General features: G+C 46.7%; 1 protein-coding gene across 5 annotated transcripts in view; it reads left to right on the top strand.

The window, feature by feature from the left end:
* The window catches only part of UNC13B (unc-13 homolog B), a 2,660,654-nt gene that overhangs the window by 1,310,572 nt on the left and 1,327,985 nt on the right, over positions 1 to 22,097 (top strand). The window contains exon 2 of one of the 5 annotated variants that reach the window (XM_085628126.1): positions 14,200 to 14,222. The exons of the other annotated variants lie outside the window; for them this stretch is intronic. Within the exon in view, the coding sequence (XP_085484252.1) occupies positions 14,200 to 14,222 (23 nt within the window). The remainder of the gene's footprint in view (positions 1 to 14,199; positions 14,223 to 22,097) is intronic. 5 annotated transcript variants of the gene reach the window in all.

Raw genomic sequence — 22,097 nt, 5'->3', positions numbered from 1 at the left:
GGTTACAGTAGGAACCCATTAGCCCAACCATCAGGAGTTGAATTGCCAGTGATGGACCAGACTATTGAAATGATCATGATGCATGTTTTGGTTTGCTCTCCGACATCGCTAGTATGAATAATATTTTTTTTAAATGCTTAAATCCTTAATACCTATTTCCTGACATTTGTATTTGCCGGTCTCATCCACCCCTCGCCAACACTACTAAACACTATGAAATGTTTTATATGAACATTCACTAGTTCGGTACAATGGAGTGGGCTTTTTTTCCAAGAAGAATTTTAGTTTTTCTAGCTCATAAAGACAGAAGTGTCTTTGATGCAGGTGCAATTGGGTAGAAGACCTCTAGTCTAATTTGCTTGTACGAGGGCAGGGGTCTCCAACCTTTTATGTAGTGAGAGCTACTTCTGCTCAAGGAAAGTCCTCATGAGCTGCTATCATATTTTACCACTGTAAAATAGTAACAGCGTGTTGCTATTACAATGTAACCACCAAAGCATTCTAGTTTGTGATCCAGCAAAAAAAGCTATGAAAATGTTTATCAATATTAAATGCCTCCACATGACAAATGAAGTAACAGTCAAATCAGAACATGCCCTCTGGCTCCCAAACTCAGCTTGAATTAATATTCAACTATCAACTTTAAATGTGTTTTGGAATTGCAACATTTTTTCAACACATCAGTTTCTGAAATTGCACCTATTTTTCTATCAAATACCACTTTCCATTTTGGGCAAACACACTCAATTTTGTAGAAGAAAATAACTTTTCTGAAAAACTTAATTTTTACCTTTAAAATATCAGTTTTGATCCTTAGGAAATACACAATTGCCAAATGTCAGCTTGTCATTGTCATTGAGTGCTCTCTTGTACAAATGCCGCACATGAACAGATTCCTCTTTGAATGCCCAGGTATTATTAAAATAAACTATGGATGCACACCATGACACCAAGGATGCCTTTATTTTGCTAACATGCCCACCGATATTTCAGGTTCCCCATTGTGCCAAAACCTGGACACCATAACAACCCGATGCCGAGCATATATCAGTCATGGCCATTATTATTGGAGGGGTGGTCACCATTCTGTCAGTTATGACAAAAGGTTGGGCCGTCATGCTGTTAATCTGTCAATGAAGGCTGACTGTATGTCACACCTATTCCAAGAATGACCAAAATTGTTAAGGATGACCATTATTATGCCATGAATTGACACAGTTGTACCAGAGATCAACCCTTCTGATGGGGTCGAGCATACACATTTGTCGGTCTTTGACACTAGGCGTACCTTCCACAGAGTGGCACTGTCACTTCCTTGACAAGATGTTAGACAGACAGAGCCACATATAAATGAATAAAGATAAGGCTCCTCATTTTGCCTTCTCCAGACCCATGCCCTGCTTTCCTCTACTCTTTAACTGATTATCCTTTTCACTAAAACTTTTCACTCTGGCTCCTGGAGTTCCACAGTTTGGTGGGTCAGCACCAGTTACTACTCAGGCTACAGCTGCCCCTCTTCTTTCATGGTCCAATGTTCACACATGGGGTGGGCCTGAGAATGCAGGGCCTACAACATGGCCAATCTCCTTGTGAATTATTAGAGTGGATAGAGATGGTCATGTGGCAGACCCCCTAGGCTAACAGTGTGTGTTTGAGTTTATTATGAGGCCCTGCCATTGGCTTGAATGGCTGTCACTCTAACCGTCTTGAGATGAGCGGTGCTACTTTCTTTATTACTGGGACTTTCTGTGTTACTGGGCTTGGCTTCACCTCTAAGAGCTACTTTGAGGGTGTTGGTGAGCTGCCAGTAGCTCCCAAGCTACTCCTTTGGAGACCCCCTTATTGGAGACCCCAGTACTAGGGCATATGTCTTGTTGGAGACCCCTGCACAAGGTAGATCCCTCTAGTTGGTAACTTTTGCCTATATATACCAAGACCTTCACTTGTAGCATGACTGTAACTTAGACCTGCGATCGCACAGGCTTGGTGCGATAACTATTCTAACTCCAGGTCTAGTGGTCCAGGTGCTCCAGCATGTCAAGCCAGTGCAACACACATGCATCCACCGGCACCACACTAACATGCATCCTGCTCACTGGCTGGCCAGGAGTTAGACTTGTGGGTGTCTGTAGGATGCCTTACTTAGGGTATTTTATCTTCTGTTCGGTACATACTCCTTTCAAGTGGAACCCGTGCTTTTGCTGACATTTTCTGCTAAACCTAGTTGTTGATACTCTGGGAAGGATAGTGTGTTCCCCTCTCATTGAAGAACCTGTAAGTATGCTGATAGTGCACATCTTCTCCTGAGATTCAACCTGTGTTAGTTGGGGGCAACTTTTGGAAACTGAAAGGCCATAAACTGAGGCACTGGTGGTTGGCGGGGATCCCTCGTTCTGGCCGCCTAGTTTCTGCTCTTTTGACCAGCTTGGTCTGTTCCCATTTGCTGCAATGAAACCCGGGCATGCTGTTCAATCAGGCTCACCCCTTTAGCATCCACAAGCAGAAGGCCTTGCACATCAGGCTGTGTGAGGTACTGCCCTTTTTGCCTTCCTCCTTGCCTTAACTAGTCGTAGGCGTACTTAGCTTAGTGGAATACAATCTGTTTGCAACTGCCAACACGTGAAAGCTGCAGGCTGGCTGGTCGGCTTCATGTCCACGGTCCTATCTCTGTCGCTCCTGTTTGTGGGTGAAGCATTGAGTGTACTGTCAGGTCCTGTGGGACGCATGGCTTCCTGCACTTGTGGCTCGGGCTTGTCTGATGGCGCACTGCGTCTCATCTCTGAGACAGGCTTGTTAGCTGCTGAAGGCACCCCCACGCAGGCCGGTCCTGCAGAGTTCTGCACCCCAAACTCTGGGGTTGTCTGCCACCGAATTTGTGCTGCACCTCAAACGCTACAATTTCGCAAACACTTGACATACACTTTTTCTCTCAGCCCATCGCAAGCTTCTGATTTTGTTACATTTCAGACCAGGTGGCTTTCTGGTGTATGCGCGCGTTGTAGAAATAAATACATATTTTTTTTTTAGTGCTGCAACCAGGCTGAACACGGGGCTTGTGTGTGGAAGACGGTTGCACAGATGGCCATTGGACAGTGCGCTTTCCTGAATGTGCTCCTGCCCTCTTACTGGCCGGAGCCTGCCCTCCGTACCTTCCCTCTAACAGATGACGGCGCCTGAGCCTGCTTCCTGCTTCACAGCTTCCTTGGTTGTCTAGAAAGGTGCAGGAAGTGTTTCTTTCAGCTCGCATCTGCAAGGGACGGGCTGCTCTAATCCAAGTCGATGTTCTCACACGCCGTGGGGGCAGCAGGGGTTAATCTTTTTGAACCTGTTGAATGGATGAAGTGTGGCATGCACCTGACTGCGTGCGAATTCTTGTCCCTGAGGGAAATCACTGTACTGGTAGCAGAGGTGCGAGCTCCTCTGCGTGACTACTTGCTGACAGAGGAAACCACAACTGAGGCATCACAGCCGGGGGCGCAACTAGACCCGGACTTCAGGGGGGTAAGACTCACAATCACAGCCAGGGCGGCTCGAGTGCTAGTGGAGGCCGCTACAACAGTTTCTTTTGGCACTCTCCTACCCCATAACCTCCTTCTCCATGAATTCCCTCACTACCACTCTCCAGCAGTGCATCTCATCTCTCCATAGCCTTCCTCTGACGTACATTTCATTTTTATAGTGCTCATCATAGTTCACTGACACTCAGTTCTGTGATCTGCATGGCACACTTTCTTTGCAGCAGTCACATTAACCCTCTGCGCTACTTTAGAATGAGTCAAAACTGTCACTAAACAAAATTCCAAACTCTCACCAGTAGTCATTCGAAAAGTAACGTCAGTTAGAGTATTTGAAATGAACTAACCCATATTCTAGCATGAAATATCACAGCATCCAGCTGATCTTTTGGAATGCTTGACTTCTTGGGCAAAAGACACGCAATTGATGGATGGAATGCAGAACTAATCAAAACATTCACCCCCAGTCAAGAGATCTAGGTTAAATCCATCATTCTTTTGGTCACCATGCCACCCCAGTTTAGACCTGGCTATATGCAAATCAGTCTTGACCCTGTGCCTCATGGGAACAGTCCAGCCTGAACTGCCAAGCCAGGTCCTCCCTGGACCGGAAACAAGCATCCTAGGACCGATTTCGGAGTTTCACCCCTCTTCAGCCAGGATAGCTTGATTCCAGTGGCACAGTGAGCCCAGGACTCGCGTCTGTGCATACCTGGCGCACTTAGGGCGAGAAACCAAAAGACACACAATTGATGGATGGAATGCAGAACGTGAGTCCTGTGCTCTCCATGCCATTCGAATCAAGCTATCCTGGCTGAAGAGGGGTGAAACCCCGAAACCGGTCCTAGGATGCTTGTTTCCAGTCCAGGGAGGACCTGGCTTGGCAGTTCGGGCTGGACTGTTCCCGTGAGACACAGGGTCAAGACTGATTTGCAAATGTCTGGGTTCAAACTGGAATGGCATGGTGAGCAAAAAAACGATGGATTTAGGCCCAGATCTCTGTACTGGGGTGAATGTATGACATTGTTCTGCATTCTGTCCATCAATTGTTGTTTTTGCATTTGTCACCCTGAGTGGGACGGGTATGCTCAGACGTGAGTCCCGTCCTCTCCATGCCATTGGAATCAAGCTATCCTGACTGAAGAGGGGTGAAACCCCGAAACCGTTCCTAGGATGCTTGTTTCCAGTCCAGGGAGGACCTGGCTTGGCAGTTTGGCTGGACTGTTCCCATGAGGCACAGGGTCAAGACTGATTTGCATATGGCTGGGTTCAAACTGGAATGGCATGGTGAGCAAACAAACGATGGATTTAGGCCCAGATCTCTGTACTGGGGTGAATGTATGACATTGTTCTGCATTCTGTCCATCAATTGTTTTTGCATTTGACTTCTTGGGCAAGCATGGATTTTATCCAGTTACACTTTGCATTTTGGGGTTTTCGAGACCCAGTTTACAATATAAAAAACAAAAGTACATGTCCCGGAAAGAAGCACTGCGGTGAATGGAAAGCCAGGAAGGCTGAAGGTGTCACATGATCCTCAATCCAGCACCATACCCTAAAGCCATACCCCTAGTCTCCCTCGTCCCATCCCACATTCTCAGTCTACTCTCCCCACTTACACCTGCCCTGTTGTTGCAGATGAAATACAGTAGGCATCTACTACTATGGAAGAGCAGGTATTCTGTGGGTTCTTTCGCAGAAATATGTGTATCTTCATGAGAACTGTGTAAATTTTATATGTGCAGAGTAAAAGGTGCGCTTATTTAAGTGCTGGGTAATGGTGAATAGTGTGAGTGAGTGCAGCGTGAGTGGTGCGAGTGTAGGGTGAAAAATGTGCCGATGTGAGTGTCGGGTGAACTGCATGAATGCAATATGAGAGGAGGGCCCATGTGAGTGTCGGGTGAGAGGAGTGCGTGCAGAGTGAGAGTAGTGAGTGCAGGGTGATGTGAGTTGTGTAAATGCAGGGTGAGTGGTGTGCCTGTGTGTGTGGTGCAGGGTGAGCGGCAAGAGTCAGCGGTGACCTGTGAGAGTGACTGGTGATTTCATGATGAAAGGAGTTTGTGCAGAGTATGTGGTGTGTCCATATGAGTTCTGGCAGACTACTGCCCCTGTGTTCAGGCAGGATGAACAGAGTGCTTGTATAAATGTAGGGCAACAGGTTTGTATGTGTGAATGCAATGTGAGAGGAGGAAGTGCAGGGTGGATGCTGTGCTTGTTTGTGTAGAGTGAGTGCTGTGGCAATGTGAGTGAAGAGTGCGATGTGTGAGTGACAGGAGTGCATATGTGAGTGCACAGTGAGCAATGTAAGAGTAGGGTGAATCGAGTGACTGCAGGATGAATGATGTGACATATGAGGTTGGGTGCAGATGAGAGTGCAGAGTGGGAGGAATGAATCTCACTCAAACAAGCACATCAGTGAGAGTGACAGGTGAGTGAAGTTTCACATGGATGCAGTGTGAGTAGTATGCTTGTGTAAGGGCAGTGTGAAAAGCGTGAGTGCATGAGTGGTGTGAGTGCAGTGTGATCACAGTGAGTGTAGGGTGAGCAGTGTGCTCATGTGGCCCTAAGGTAAGTGAAGAGAGAAAATCACCTAAAGCCAGTATTTGTAGCACTTATTTGTGCATACTTCGAACAGCAAATATAAATAGAAATCACTTTTAAATGTGTTCTAGGGTTGCACTAATGATCCATGACTAATAAGTAAAGGAAGCAGACAAAAAAGTCATGTTACAAATGAATACATACCGTTTTATTTACAGCCCTATTAAGTGCCGAGGCCAGGCCTTTGCAAACTCTTTTAAACAGCAACAAATGGCCTGTATTTTTCCTTTGAAAAGGTGACATCTCTACTCCTGAGATGGCTTTTCACTAAATGCATTCTCCCCCTGTGGCAGTTGTAATAAAATACAGATGTAAGGAATAGTCAGTGTGGACCCATTGGGGACTGGAACCAGTGTAAAAAACAAAACAAAGCCTCCGTAACCAGTTCACATAGGCATGTAAATGGTCTTTATAAACATGTGAAAAACTCGGGTGTGGTGATGAGAGGATTCCAGACACTGCCCATCCAATGCCACTGCAGCTCAAGTTGCAGCAGCCCAGGCTGAGACATACGACTTGGGACTAAAGCCCTTTTAGCCCTATGGGTGTTGCACGCCTGTCACATGGGCAAATGCAGATGAACCGTCCTACCTCTTCTATGCTTAAGGCGGAAGCAGGACTGCGGCCTTTCAGCAGGTGTGCATGGGCCCAAGTGCAAGGAAGGAAATGGGCTCCTGACTGCTAGTTGAATTATAAAATACAGCAGTAATCAAGGTTCAGTGGGCCCCGGTGCCGCTGCACCTGATGCACCAGTGGAAGCTACACCCCTCACTGTGACTTCTCAGACAGTGCGTCATGGGCCCTAGTACAAGGAAGAAAGTGCCCCCCCCCCCCCCCTCCCGACTGCTGTTTGAAATATGAAATACAGCAATAATCAGGGTTTAGTGGGCAGGTGGCACTGCACCTGCTGCACCAGTGGAAGCTACATCCCTTGGTGTGGCCTTAGATGGTGTGTGAGCGCTTACCTTCCATGAGCAGCCGACTTGTCTGCTTGTGTAACCTCTGCTAGCTTAGACCCTCTTGCTCTCACTGGGGACACAGCTTGTTTACTTCCTAAGCCTCGGGTAATACAAGCTGAGGAATAGGCCAGACCTCCTGCTTAACTTGAGGTCCTTTGTGTAGAGGGACAAAAATGCGATCCTGAGACGCATCTTTTCTCTAACCAGTGTCAGCAATGAAACAAACAGCACTCTACAGTGGGGAGACCCAGCCTGTCCCTAACCAGTGTCCGCAGTATACGGTTCACTGACTGGGGAGATCCAGTCTGTGTCTAACCAGTGTCAGCAGTATACGGCTCTTTAAGTGGGAAGACCTACCGTTTCTCTAACAAGTGTCAGCAGTATATGGCTCTTTAAGTGGGGGGGGGGGGCCCAGCCTGTCTCTAACCAGTGTCAGCAGTATACGGCTCTTTAAGTGGGGGGGCCCAGCCTGTCTCTAACCAGTGTCCACAGTATACGTTTCACTAACTGGGGAGACCCAGTCTGTGTCTAACCAGTGTCAGCAGTATACGGCTCTTTAAGTGAGAAGACCTAGCCTATCTCTAACAAGAGTCAGCAGTATATGGCTCTTTAAGTGGGGGGGGGGGGGGGGGGCAGCCTTTCTCTAACCAGTGTCAGATTTATACAGCTCTTTAAGTGGGGGGACCCACCCTGTCAATAACCAGTGTCAGCAGTATACGGCTCACTAAGTAGAAAGACCTCGATGTTCAGCCCCCGAGACTGTTCGTGAGGCACTAATTTGATTCTGAGCTTTCAGGGTGTTTAGTGGACATTGAGGATTTCACAAAACTCCGGGATCCACTATTCTAGGATTCGACCAGCATGTTGACATAAATAATGATTGTCTCTCTAAATAACAGCCATTTCTCTTATTTTACTCTAAATATTTCTTTATGTGTTGGTTGGGAAGGGGAAGGGAGACATTATCTGTATAATTATTTTACAGAGGTCCTGAGGGAGGAATGGGACACACTTTGTTTCTCCACATGCTTGTTTTTCTGCCCAATAATCTGATTATTAGGCATCTCATCTGACCTACCCGAGCAAGAAGCACTACCTAGGAATCCATCTGATGAGGAGTCAACGGATGTATGTGCCCTGTCTGCCCCGGTGTCTCCCCATGACCCTGAGGGGTTCTCTGGTTTCACTGTTGAGCTTCAGAGTGGCCTGAGGCAATGTGCCTACACATACCTTTAGATACTTACAGGTACCCAATGCCTTTCAAAAGCCATGTCATGTTGTCAGCAGTGTCTAGAAAGGGGAGTCCTCTTTATGCACCTTGGGATATTGCCTCAGTCATTTGCTTAAATACCTTAATGGCTAGAGGGCATTTATTTAGTTTAGTTGAATTTTTCTAAAGCATAGGCATAATCCAAGAAGGATGTTAAAGCATTTTACAAGAGTGTGTAAGAGCATTAAAGTCAGGCACCCAATATACACTGGTATTAAGGAAGATAAAAATGCATGTAAAAGAAATTAGAAAAGGCATAAGTTACCGACACAACATGTACAGGTAAAGAGAATTACCAGAGAATCAGGATGCATTATATACAACGCTGACTAGGAGGGAAAAGGTAAGTAGCATGTGTAGGATATTATGCGGGCATAAGTTATAGCCATGGAGTAGGTTACAAATAAAGGGCAGATTGCAAGTCGATATCAAGGAACCATGTTAAGGGAATGGTTAGCCCAAATGATGCATTCTACGGTGTATTTTTGTGTTTGGTCGCAGAGGAAAGTATTGTCTCCTGTTGGTAAATAGTGAAGAGTTACAGAGGTAGAAGTCCACTATGAGATATCTTGTATTTTCCATAATAAGTTATTTTTAAGTTAGTTTTTGAAGAATTAGAAAGGTTGCTACTGTCTGGTAACTAGCAGGTTAGCTGCAATTGTACTTTTGCAGTTGATATGCCCACAAAACATGTTTCCATTCCGTGATTTCAATCCCAACAGAACAGATATGACCAACCTCTTTCCAAATTACATTGCCAGCTACTCCTGTTTCTGCTGACATCTGGTTGGATTCAAAATTAGAGCATTATAAAGAAAGGTGATATGCTGTAAAGGGCTGTGTAGATCTTGCTAACCAAACATGCATCCTGGTTGACAAACACAAAACACAAGTTGTCAATAAAGTATTAATTTAAATATTTTATTTCGACTAGTTTTACATGTTGATATCCAAAATGTGCATACGGTTTAATAGAGAGTAAACAAGCCCCGCCAGTCAGCACCCTGCACGAGTAGCATATTAGGCAGATATATATATACGACATATATAGAATAAGCACACTAGCACGGTGGTATCAAGTCTGACAGTTTTTTATGTTCCTTATCTTTTCTTTTTCTCTTTGGCATTGAGCTCCAATTTAGCTAAGTACAGTGTTATTTGTTGCTTATTTTTGAAGTGACTTATGCCTCCCATGCTTGGGAGACAACCTGAATGCAGTACTTTGCCCCCCCCCCCCACCTAGAGGGCACAACCATGCAAATGAAGATTTATTATATTTTGTACTTCATTATGACGTATGTAACGCTGTATGTTGTGCTGAATACAAAACGAATGAAGATTATTCCAAAAAAACAAAATATTAGAGTGTGAACAAGAAGAGATTGGGTTTAAAAATGTACCATCTACAGCTCATGATAACAAATAACCTACAGTACAGTTGTCTTCTTTCCAGTCCAAGCATGGTCTGTAAGATCATTTTGTAAGCGTTCTAATTCATCTCCTGATGGTCATCACTGTAATCCAAATTCAGATTATGCATCGTTTCCTGTTTCATAGCTAGACAACTTCAATGCAAGTCATGCTTCTTATTACTCCAGTCCAGTGCTTGTAAGCAGTACAGACTAGATTGGCTGAGAAACAGCTCAAGTTAAATTTGGTAATGAAAAGGAAATTGTGGTGATGAAGGGTGTTGATTAAGCCTGACAGCCTTGTTGTGTTCTTCCCCCTAAACATTTTGCCTTTTCTTCTCACACTTTCTGACAGTCGTTTTTGCCAGCCTTAGGGCTCTGTGCACTTTACCATTGCTAAAGTGCTTGTGCTCTCTCCTTTAAAAATGATAACATTGGCTTACACCCATTTAGCACATTTAATTTATTTTTAAGTCCCTAGTAAAGTGATACTTTGTGTACCAAGGACTTATAACTGAAATGCTACTAGTAGCCCTGCAGCACTCATTGTGCTACTCACTTAAATTGTCTTTTAAAACATGTCTCAGGCCTGCTATTACAGCCTATGTGCAGTTTAAAATTGCCAGTTCGACTTGGCAAAATAAACCCTTTACCATGCCTAAAACTCCCTTTTTAAAACATATATCACCCCCGGTGTAGGCCCTAAATCGTCCATTGAGCAGGGTGCATTGTATTTATAAAGTTGGACATATTCTTTTTAGTTTTACATGTCCTTGTAGTGAAAAACTCACAAATTAGTTTTTCACTACTGTGAGGCCTTCCCTTTGCACAGGATAACATTGGGTTACCTTATTACATTTAATTAGTGATCATTTTTGTTTGGGAGCTAGTAGAAATATCATGTTTGGTATCTAAGGAATTGTGATTTAAAGCCCTCTTTAATGATCAAGCCGTTTTTTAAGTTACCGTCCCGAAAATGTCACTTTTAGAAAGTTGCCATTTTCTTTTCTAACCATTTGATGCCTGCAGACCATTTCCTGGGTCGCAGGACTAGATGCACTTGGCCTTTGTGTATTTCTCCAAGACAGCCATACAAAAGAGCGACTGGATGTTGGCAGGATGGGCCATCCTAGCAGGATGGAGGGCAGAGCTGTGCACAGCCCCACTTGCACTTCAAAGCAGCTGCCTCAGCCCACACACAAAGAGCTTCACACTAGCCTTTTTGTGCCACCAGACATCCTGGAGCCAGGGCAGGATGGCAGGAAATTCCAGACAATTCTAAGAGGGAAAACTTCACAATTTCCTTCCACTTGAAAGCTGGCACCTGGTATACAATTATGACCCTCAGACCCTTTTTTCAGTTAACGTCTGGACCTGCGGACGGCTGACTCTCAGAGGACTGCCCTGCCGCACCAAGATGTCTGTCCTGCTGCCTAAAGCCCACCCTGTGCCCGCAGAAAACTGCACCGCTGCTTGAAACCAGTTTTTTTGCTTGGACCCAGGACTTCCTGAGTGACTCCAAGGGCTAGTTGGCTGGCCTCCTGATCAGAGCCTCAGGGACAGAAAACTATGCAGCCATTTTGAGCCCACACCTGGATCCAACCTGATTGAGTCCTGACCTTCCAAGTGATGTCCATCCAGTGCTGGACTCTGAAAGGGGTGCTGTAGGTGCCCAGAAAGATCCAAAAACCCAACTCCAAATCTGATCTGAGAACTTAGAACATTTTCAGACAAAAAGTGCTTTGAGAGGAGACTGGGACCTAGCTGCTCGCCGAGCTGCCCAATGTGCATCGCAAGCCTGCGTGACTTCGCTGTAGCCCCCACTATATTGTTCTCCACAGAACCAAATCCTGATCAGTAGATCCTCGCAGAAGTGGGTATCTATCCTCGTGGAACCCTTGTCTGCCACAGCCTGCTGCTTAGTCCCGCTGGGGATTTTCGACTAGTCCAAATGTAGTAATCTTCACTGCGACTGCGTCCAGCGGCTCCCCGATGACAAAGCCTTATCCTTGGACACTGCTGGCTGCCTTGCCCTACTGAACTTTACCTTCTGAAGGTAAGCAGGGGCTGCACCCTCTCCACTTCGTGTATCTGAACCATGCTTCATCGTGGTTGAATATTAACTGTAGACTTTGCCGCGGTCTCACTCAAAAATATGTCTACAGCTGGTGCTTTTATCTTTTAGGTACTATTCTCAACTTTAAACTTTAAAACTGCATAACTCCGGTTCTACTGATTGGGATTTTGTTGTTTTGATGTCCTGTAATTCATTACATTATAGTCTAGCTTTCTAAAGTTCCATGGGATTCTTATGGGATTTTTCTTGCGTTGTTTTCATTGTATTACTGTTTGTGTGCTTCATAAATACTTAACACAGTGCCTCTAAGTTAAGCCTGACTGCTTTTGTTCCAAGCTGCAAAAGGGTTAAGTACAAGTTACTTTTGTGGTTCACCATGACAGGAATTGTGGTTGTTGCTTGAGAAGGGTCTTCGCCCCTCTCAATCAAAAACCCAATTTCCTACAGAGGATGATCTTTTGGTATGGACTAAAAATTCAAGCCTACTTTCCTGGGGAATCTCTGCTATGATCATGATATGACTTTTGAGATATAGATTCAGGAGATCTGTTGCACTTGCTTTTCACTCCTACATGCTTTTGAAAAGGTCCTGCTTTTCACCCCTAGTGTGCCTTTGGTGTAGGCTCTCTAATATTAGCATGCCTATATTATAGTAATGATCCATTTGCTGGCATCCCTGAAGTTCTCCTGAGTAAAGTCATCATGAACAAAACATGGCTATTTGTCTCATTTTGGTCTCTGGAAATTCGACCACTTGATTAGGGTAAGGTGAACTCTAGAGCGACAAAAACTTCATTTGAAGGTTTTTTGCCTCATATTCAGACTTTACATTTATGATCGATAGTCATATTCCTGCCCTTCGGTGAGAGATATCCACTAGCCTGCTTTCCAAATGACAGTGAAAGCCTTCCCTCTGTTAAATCAAGCAGGAACAGTCTAAAGACAAACACAATAACACTTGAAGTTTGTGACTTTCCACCAATCTTCTACATGGTTTTCTTTAACAGGGAAGCCTTTGCAACACCGCTAGTAAGTAGTTCCACACTGTGAAGCAGTGCCCATGTTCTGATGCAACACGGTTCCTAAGTTGCCTAAAAGCTTCGGACTGAGAGTTGCCGTGGAATAAGCATTGACAAGAGATTAATCAGGTTTGAGAGGTTAGGTATACCAATGATGGCATTTCATTTCAGTGGTTCCTGGGCTGTCTGTTGTCCCACTGGTTGCCCTTTTGGTATGAATCACCATTAAGTGATGATGTGGCTGTGGTAGTACTCCAATAAGACACAAACAGTAAGAAGGTGAGACGTGATAGCATGTGCCTTGTTGTTGGAGGCACTGATAACTATAATAGTTGGATCCTGCCTTGTCTTTTATAGACTTGATCTAGGAAATGGTCTAGTTGAGCTTAAAATGCAAGCAAACTATGAAGTCAGTGGAACTGAGGCTAGTTGGGTAGCATCAAGGAAAAGATATAAAATCGACCTCTGTTTTTTTTTTTTGCTTCTAGCATCCGTCTTTTGAGTCACAGTTCTTCTGAGTTAGAATCGTGAATCGTAGAACTAAAACTCAAGATAGGTTCCTTGTAATTTGCTTTGCTGTTAATGAGTAAAAGCTATTTGCGTGTAAGAATTTTTCCTCAAAACTCTAGCTCTCCTTCATGTTGAGCTTTGTAGACCACGGCAGACCATTTGTTTGTACAGTTAAGTTCTCTTTTATAGTGGCCATATGTCACAACTTTGAACCACCATTTTAAGCTTGATTTTAGTTCTCACTTCCTGCAGCACAGACATCCACTGCAAATGACAGAGTTCAGCTGTAAACTGAAGCAATAGAAATCTGAATTCTGTTCATCATTTCCTGACTATAGCAGGTAAGTATTGTAACTTTGTCTAGGTGGGATCCTCTCAGGAGCTGCATCTTTGCAGGCTGAAGATTGAGCTTTTAAACATTGGAGCATGTGAGTCCGGAGAAATAGAATAACAAGTAAGTAACCTTCCCCTTCATTGAACTCCAAACATAATGATCAGAACAGTGTCTGTATTAACTCATTGTTATTTTAGGCAAATCGTGGTGCTGAACAGTGTTTTGTATGTGTAAAACGTGTGCCAGGAGCAGCCATATCTGCAAGGGTCTGGCATACTGAGTATCTGGGATTAAATGAATAAGATTTCTATCACCCAGTTGTCGGTTCATTGACAGGAAGTGCCCAACTGAGTATAGCGCTGTACTGAACCATATCTGCAAACTGTCTGAAGTGAACAATGACCCTTCCTGGCTGCTCTCCGGTGCCTTTCATGCGGCCTGTGATGGCCATCTCCACATTAATAACCTTTTATCCTCTTCCTCTTTCATGTCTTTCCTCTTGCAGAAGACAGTAGAGCAGACGTTCAGGTTATAAACCTTGATCATGTGATGTGTCCCATTTCCCGCTCGTCTGTATGTGTGCATGCCTTGTCCTTCTGTCAGCCGTGCTCCTAAGACCTCCTTCAGCATGCTTGGCTGCCCAACGTGTGGTTGTGTAAGCCGTGCTCCCAATCCTTCTCCATTCCCCTCCAGCGTGATGTGCTGCTGTTCATGTTGTCTAGGGTGGAAGGAGGGTGTTCAGTACTAGAGGTTGGGTTGGCTGTGTCAGCTATGCTCCTAAACCTTCTCCAAGCCCCCCCCCCCAGCATACTGTGCTGCCAAACACGTGTTCACTTTGTCTAGGGTGCAAGGAGGGTGTTCATTACTAAAGGTTGGGTTGGCTGTGTCAGCCAACCTCCAGAACCTTCTCCAAGCCCCTCCAGCCTACTGTGCTGCTAAACACGTGTTCATGTTGTCTAATGTGGAAGGAGGGTGTTCAGTACTGGAGGTTGGCTGAGTCAGCCATGCTCACAAACCTTCCCCAGGCCCCTCCAGCATGCTGTGCTGCCAAACACCTGTTCATGTTGTCTAGAGTGGATTGAGGGTGTTCAGTACTGGAGATTGGCTGTGTCAGTCCTGCTCCCAAACTTTCCTGGCCTCCTTCAGCATGCTTGGCTGCCCGACATGTGTCCAAGTTCTCTAGAGCGAAGAGAGCTGGAGGCTGGCTGGGTGTGATCCAGTGTGAGAGCTTCTTCAAAGAGGTTCTTGCCACCTGAACAACAAGCTGTGTACGAACGACCTACAGAATCCTTCCAGGCTTGTCTGAACTCTAATAACTGTTTCACAGTTCAGGCCCTACAGAGAAACTTCCACTGTCAGCGCCCAGGCTGCTTTGGTCATCATGGTCAATGCTGATTACTGTCACTGCGCATTTGATGGGTGCAGGACATGAGGTGTGGACAATTCCTTACTTGGCTGTGTAGATGTTTGTGTATTTCAGATCCGTAACTCCACCTCAAGCCTAGTGCCTGGCACTATGTGCGTAACCCACAGCCATAGATTTTAATCCTGGTGAAGGCACTTTGCGCTTCATTCTTCCCAGTGAGTGCCATTGAGATGGAGACCAATAAACCACTGTTGTCAATACCTAGAAACTGTTGTGAGTGTACGAGTGCTGTCAAGTATTGATAAATCCACTAGGTCTGGCTTTTAATGTGTTTGTATATTTTTTCCAATAGCCATATGTTGTTGTGTGAAACTTCTGGACGCATAAACAGATAACACATACAGCCACCGGTAGACACACAGACAACACGCAAAGGCACACACATACATACGCACACAAAGACTGTTTGACAGCACACAAATAACCACATTCATAGATGAACAGCAGATATGTGTACGAAACGAAACTATATCCACCTCTTAGACTGCCAACAGTGAGCAATGCCTCAAATATAAATACTGCAAGGACTGAACAATGTATGCACTGCATACAACACCAACAGTGAGCAGCATGCCCCATGCAAACACTGCTCTGTCACTTCTTATACTGCCAACCGTGACACACGTGCCCAATGCAAACACTGCTCTGCCACTGCTTATACTGCCAACCGTGACACACGTGCCCAATGCAAACACTGCAAGAGCTGTTTGTACTACAAACAGTGAGCAGCATGGCCAATGCAAACACGGCAAACACTGCTTATACTGCCGACAGTGAGCAGCATGCCCAATGCAAACACGGCAAGCACTGCTTATACTCCCACATTGAGTATGCCCTATGCAAACACTGCTTATACTGCCAGTTTGAGCAGCGTGCCCAATGCAGACACCACAAACACTGCTTATACTGCCAACAGTGAGCAGTGTTCCCAATGTAAGCGCTGCTTATACTGCCAACAGTGAGCAGCATGCCCAATGCAAACACGGCAAGCACTGCTTATACTCCCACATTGAGCAGCGTGCCCTATGCAAACACTGCTTATACTGCCGGTTTGAGCAGCGTGCCCAATGCAGACACCACAAACATTGCTTATACTGCCAACAGTGAGCAGCGTGCCCAATGCAAGCACTGCTTATACTGCCAACAGTGAGCGGCGTGCCCAATGCAAGCACTGCTTATACTGCCAACAGTGAGCGGCGTGCCCAATGCAAGCACTGCTTATACTGCCAACAGTGAACAGCGTGCCAATGCAAACACTGCTTATACTGCAAACCGTAAGCAGCGTGCCCAATAGAAACACCGCAAGCACTGCCACTACTGCAAACCGTAAGCAGCGTGCCCAATGGAAACACCGCAAGCACTGCTTATACTGCCAACAGTGAGCAGTTTGCCCAATGAAAGCACTGCTTATACTGCCAACAGTGAGCAGCGTGCCTAATGCAAGCACTGCTTATACTGCCAACAGTGAACAGCGTGCCAATGCAAACACTGCTTATACTGCAAACCTTAAGCAGCGTGCCCAATGGAAACACCGCAAGCACTGCTTATACTGCCACAGTGAGCAGCTGCCTAATGCAAACACCGCAAGCACTGCTTATACTGCCAACAGTGTGCAGCGTGCCCAAGTATTCTGCACTACAAGGGGAAAGGCCTTTTTCATCAGTATGCCAACCCCCCGGGAGCCCGTGGTGAAGCCTGCATGAGACAATAAGACTTAACCCCCTCTGTGCAGTGCCCTGCATGTGTTTCCAACTAAATGGGTTTCTTGCAGTAGGACGATGTCAGGGGCTTGACGCTTAATACCTTGAAGAACAACACTACGCTTGATTTGATCCCCCAGCCCGTTGACATTCCAACTCAACAGTTTAACCCCACTGTCCCCCACTGGTGCCATACCCAAATATATCAAAATTCACTGCGGTCACTACCACTCCCCCAAGCCTTGTATCAATAGCAGTTGCTGATGTAATCAAAACTTCAAACCAAAAATAAAACACTCCCACCCAACAATCCCCAACCCCGCTGCCCTGCCCTCTGGGCTTAGAACTGCCCATGAAAAAACTTGCAGAGTGCCTGTCGCCCTAGAAAAATGTTCAAAAGAGAGAAAAAAAACCCGGAGGGGGGAGGATGTAGTCCGCCCCTACCCAGCCCGGCAAACCTACTGTATACCCATCTTAATCAAGTTACACAGGTCCATGTAAGTCCACTCACCAAATGGCAAAGGCACCAGAAGCCCCCCCACCTCACCCCTACCCACCAAGTACTTCCAAAGGTACGAGCCCAACCTCCTGACAGGTCTCTTCTCAGGCCGATTGACTATTGTCAGTGCCACCCCCACCTCGGTCGGCCGGACTCTTCGCACTCCTACTCTCAATCCAATCAGCAGCTGCCTTGGGATGATAGAAAAACCACACTCGCCCCTCCACCTCAATCCAGAGGCGGGCAGGGAATAGCATGGAGTACTTAATTCCCCGATCTCTGAGGACACGCTTGATCAACATGAAAGATCGTCTTTGTCGCTGCACCCGTTGGGTAAAGTCCGGAAAGAAGGATATGTCAGAGTACTCATCCCACAGGGGGGCTCCAGCTCTGGAGTTCTGAAGGATAACGTCTCTATCGCGGAAGTTCAGGACCCGCGCCAACATGGGCCGCGGGGGAGCGCCCGGCTTAGGACGGCTGCCCGGGATCCTGTGGGTGCGCTCGACAACAAAGAACTTACTGAGGCCTTTGGGTTGCAAGTGTTTGAGAATTAGATCCTCGACAAAAACGTCCGGCGTTTGTCTCTCTGAGTTTTCCGGAACCCCAAGAATGCGTATGTTATTTCGACGCAGGTGGCCTTCGTAGTCGTCCAACTTGAGGGCGGTAGAGGTACGGAAGTCCTGAAGTTCCCTGACCGCCCCTTGGAGTTGTGAGACATCGTCCACTAAGCTAGCTGTCGTAATTTCCACTTGCTTGACCTTTTCATTTAATTTGCCCATATCTGCCCTAATGAGGTTGACATCTATAGCCACAGTGTCCAGAGAAGTCTTGACCTCAGTGATGGCGGCCATAACATCTTTGAGCGAGATTTCTTGCTCCTCCTCACCCGGTCCCCCGGAGTCTCCTTGCTCACGGGCCTGTTGTGCGTCTTTAGGGACAGTATAGCGGTCCAGTTTGTTTGATTGCGTGTTCTTGGACCCACGGGCTCACGTGGCCTTGACGCGGTCCATCGCAGCCCGCACCAGCCCCCTCCAACTAGTCAATTCCAGAGGGGTGGCGAGGAATCACTGGATATGGTGCAAAGGTGTTCCACACGAGCAGACAGGGGCGGCAGAGGTGAGACAAGCGGAGGATGAATGTCACCATTAGGAATGTGCCACCACCAATAACCACTGCACGGCCTGCGCACTCACCTAGCAAGCTGCTCTGCGTCCCACTTTTCCTCCAGTGCACCCTCGCCAGGCTCAGTCCCCTTCACTGCTTCTGGCCCCGCAGATCCCGGACGCCGTAGTCCACTGCTCCGTAATGTATCCTCCAGTGGGGGTCACGAGAGCTCGCTCCCGTCTCAGCGCTGGACCCAGGTACCGCCGCCGGCCCGGGCTGGAATGAAGCAGACTCAGCAGGCCTCTCCACAAGTCCCGGGCAGCTTTGTGTACCGTCTGGATATGAGGGGGGTGGGGAGTCCCCAACGCAAGCCCACACTCCCCACCGACCCCCACCCAATTAAGCTGGCTCCGCTCAGGTCCTCCAATGCAGGTAGCACCGCAAATCCTGCTGAAAATATGAGATCAGTGCCCCAGGCCCTACCCGGCCGCACCAACCTCATGGCTCCTCTTGCACCCACGGTCTGGGACCAGAAAGGCCAGAACAGGGGGGGAGCGGACACTCTGAGCAGGTTGAGATCAGGATCAGAGCTTGCCAGTCCAGTCCCCCGTGGTCCGCCGATCACGGAATCAAGGGCACAGCTGCGCGCTGAGTCAGTGCACCACCCCCGCAATAGGAAGGCACCGCCACCAGCGTCTCGCCGGGGGGTGCAGGCAGCAGGGGGCGTGGGTCAGAGAAGTCGAAGCGGACCACGATTCTCCCGGGGGCAGGCAGGTCCACACCAATGGCAGAGATAACGGGAGACTTCCAGAGTTAGGGACGTGCTGCCACCATCTTGCGCCTCACGGCAGGCGTGCCCTGCAGCGACCACAGCAGCTTGTCTCTCCACCGCACCGGAGCTCCAGTGAGGCACCGCGATCGCTGCCGCTGCCGTGCACACAAGCAGTCTCTGCCCAAGCGGCCGCCACTCCGGGGACCTCCGCGCCCGCCTCCAAGCCGCTGGGCCACTGCCAGACCGCAGAGGGCCAGACGGAGCTCCTCGATCGGCCGGGCCCAGTACTGTGGGTTGCGGCTTCAGGCCCTGCCGTAGTCAAATCTTCCGGAGGCGATTCCTCCGCTGCTGGGCACCCTACGATCCCCGGAACCGGCGGGATGGGCTCCGCTCGCGTTCCGATCCCAGAAGTTGTTGGTGGGCAGGACGGATTAGTGTTCAGGATAGTCGTGGGCTAGGTAGGATGGCGCAGCTCCCTCACAGCACGGCCATCTTCAGCCCGTGCTTGGCCACGCCCTAAAGTGATGTTTTAATACACCGACACCACTGAGTAACATTCGTTAGGTGGATGTAGAGTGGTTGTTTTGTAAACCTGTACGACTAACTAACGTTTGTTAGGTAGATGTACAGTGATGTTTTAATACATCTGCACCACTGAGTAACATTCGTTGGGTGGATGTAGAGTGGTGGTTTTGTAAACCTGTATGACAAACTAATGTTTGTTAGGTGGATGTAAAATGAATTTATCTTGGCGATGACTTGAGTGATCCTGTGGTTTGCCCGGTGACACCTCAGGTCACCCCTTTTACTTCCTTTGGTAGGATCCTGGATATGTAAGTTCTTGCTTGTGAGTGGTGTGAGGGGAATGGAGGGATTGTGTTTTCAGTGCCACCAAGGCCTTCTTTACAAAACAGACAGAACGTAAAGTGCTGCTGACTGTTAGCCCTTGACCCACTCAATTTGTTTTCTTACAATTTTAAGGTAATTGATTTAATAAAGCCCTTATCTGTTAAAGGTGAACACACAGTTGTACATCCAAGATGAAGTGTGAGAATAATTGGCTCTTTCAGAGGCTGTCACTCGGAAGTTAATGGTGATTTAAAGTGATGGTATAATTGCTACTCTATACGAAAGCTAGGCTCGAAGCAGGGAATGTATGGGGAAACAATATTTATGCTGAACACGTGATACAAGTTAGTAAAGGTGTCCACTGGGTGTGAGGCTATATGAGAAACATAATACTTACTGTATACTTTGTGTAATTCTGTGTCAGTACTTGTACACATAACGTGTGTTCCTCTATTGTATGGTAATACCTGGTGGTCTGCTGCCATATTGAATGTTTGCAATGATCATTCAGAGCGAGTTCCACTTTATGTATTTTTGAATGGATGGCAAACAGGCGGCGGGCGGACTGGTTCTAGCTCAGCTGTATCTGTCTTTCTGCCTTCCTGCTATCTTGAAAGAACAGATGGAGTCTTATCCTTACTGCTTTGGTGTTGGTCAGTGAATCTCTTTGCTCACATTTGAGAGAAAAGAACTCCCTCTTGATTTTAGCCCTGTTATTTTTCAGGGTCTTGCTCCTTCTATGGTTTTTGATTTGGTGGACCGTTATCCATTTTGAGTTCAAAAATAGTTTTGTGTTCCAAATGAAGGATTTAGTTACTCCATAGGGGAGTTGTTTCACGCTCTCATTGAACAGCTACTCTGCAGAGAGGTGTCAGGCCGTCTTTAGTTACTCCACAGGGGAGTTGTTTCACGCTCTCATTGAACAGTTACTCTGCAGATATGTGTAAGGCTCTCGTTATTTTATTTATTTATTTTACTTAAAAAGTTTTGTATAGCGCGAACATGAGCCTAGAGGGTATCAGAGCGCTTTACAGAGAGATGCGACACATACAAGGGGAGGCAATTGTGGCAGAACATCAGCAATAGAGAAAAATATTAGTAGGTACGTAACAACATAATAATGGGCCAGAGAATAAGACCGTAAAATAGGGCAAAAAGAGTAATCGTGACAGTAGATGAGGAGTAGCCGATGAATGGGCTAGGAAGGACCAAACAGTATCAGGTTGAATTGTCTCAGGACCCCGGCTAAACTTCAAGTCAGGAAAGTACTCATCAGTAGTGCTTTCACTTTCTTTTTGAAGGACACTGTTGATGGAATCCTTCACATTTATTTAGGCAGGGAGTTCAAGATTCTTGGGGCGATTACTGAGAAGGAACGATTGTAATTTTTAGTTAAAAAAAAAAATTGGTTTAAGTAACAGGGTGCTGGAGCTCCTGGAGGCACGGGCACCACCTGACAGCTCAAGTTTTTTTGCGAGGTAAAGAGGAGTGTTGAAGTGCATGGCTTTATGGGTCATGCAGGCAAGTTTTAGTTGTATCCTTGCTTCGAAAGGTAACCAATTTAGAGATTTCAAGTCAAGGGTGATGTGATTTCTCTACTTGGAACCTTTGATGAGCCTTGCGGCCGCATTCAGTGAAGCTCTGAGGGGGCTGGTCTGTACCTCGGAAGACCCCAGAGTGTTGCACTGCCATATTCCAGCAGTGAGATGACTAATGCTTGTACTGCGGACTTGAAGTCATCAGGGGGAAGGACAGGTTTAAGTTTCCTTAGGATGCTCAATTGGAAGTTCACTCCTTTGGTAGAGGAGCTGATGTGATCCTGCATGTTCAAGTTCCTATCCAACACTATTTCCATGGATTTCGCATGTGGTGTGCAGTTGAGAGCGGAAAGATTTTTCATATATTCCTCAAGGATGGGGGCTTGCTTTGGTGGGGAAAAAAGAGGAATTCCTTTTTTAGGGCATTCAGTTTGAAATGGTCGAAGGTTAACCAGTTAAGGGTTTTATGCAAGGTTCCGTTGAGTGTCTTGATATCATCAGGAGAGGAGATGTTC

Source organism: Triturus cristatus, chromosome 2_1 (assembly GCF_964204655.1).
Source record: "Triturus cristatus chromosome 2_1, aTriCri1.1, whole genome shotgun sequence".
In the NCBI taxonomy this organism is placed as follows: domain Eukaryota; kingdom Metazoa; phylum Chordata; class Amphibia; order Caudata; family Salamandridae; genus Triturus; species Triturus cristatus.
The sequence above is the reverse complement of the archived record's forward strand: the minus strand, read 5'-3'. Positions and strand labels throughout refer to the sequence as shown.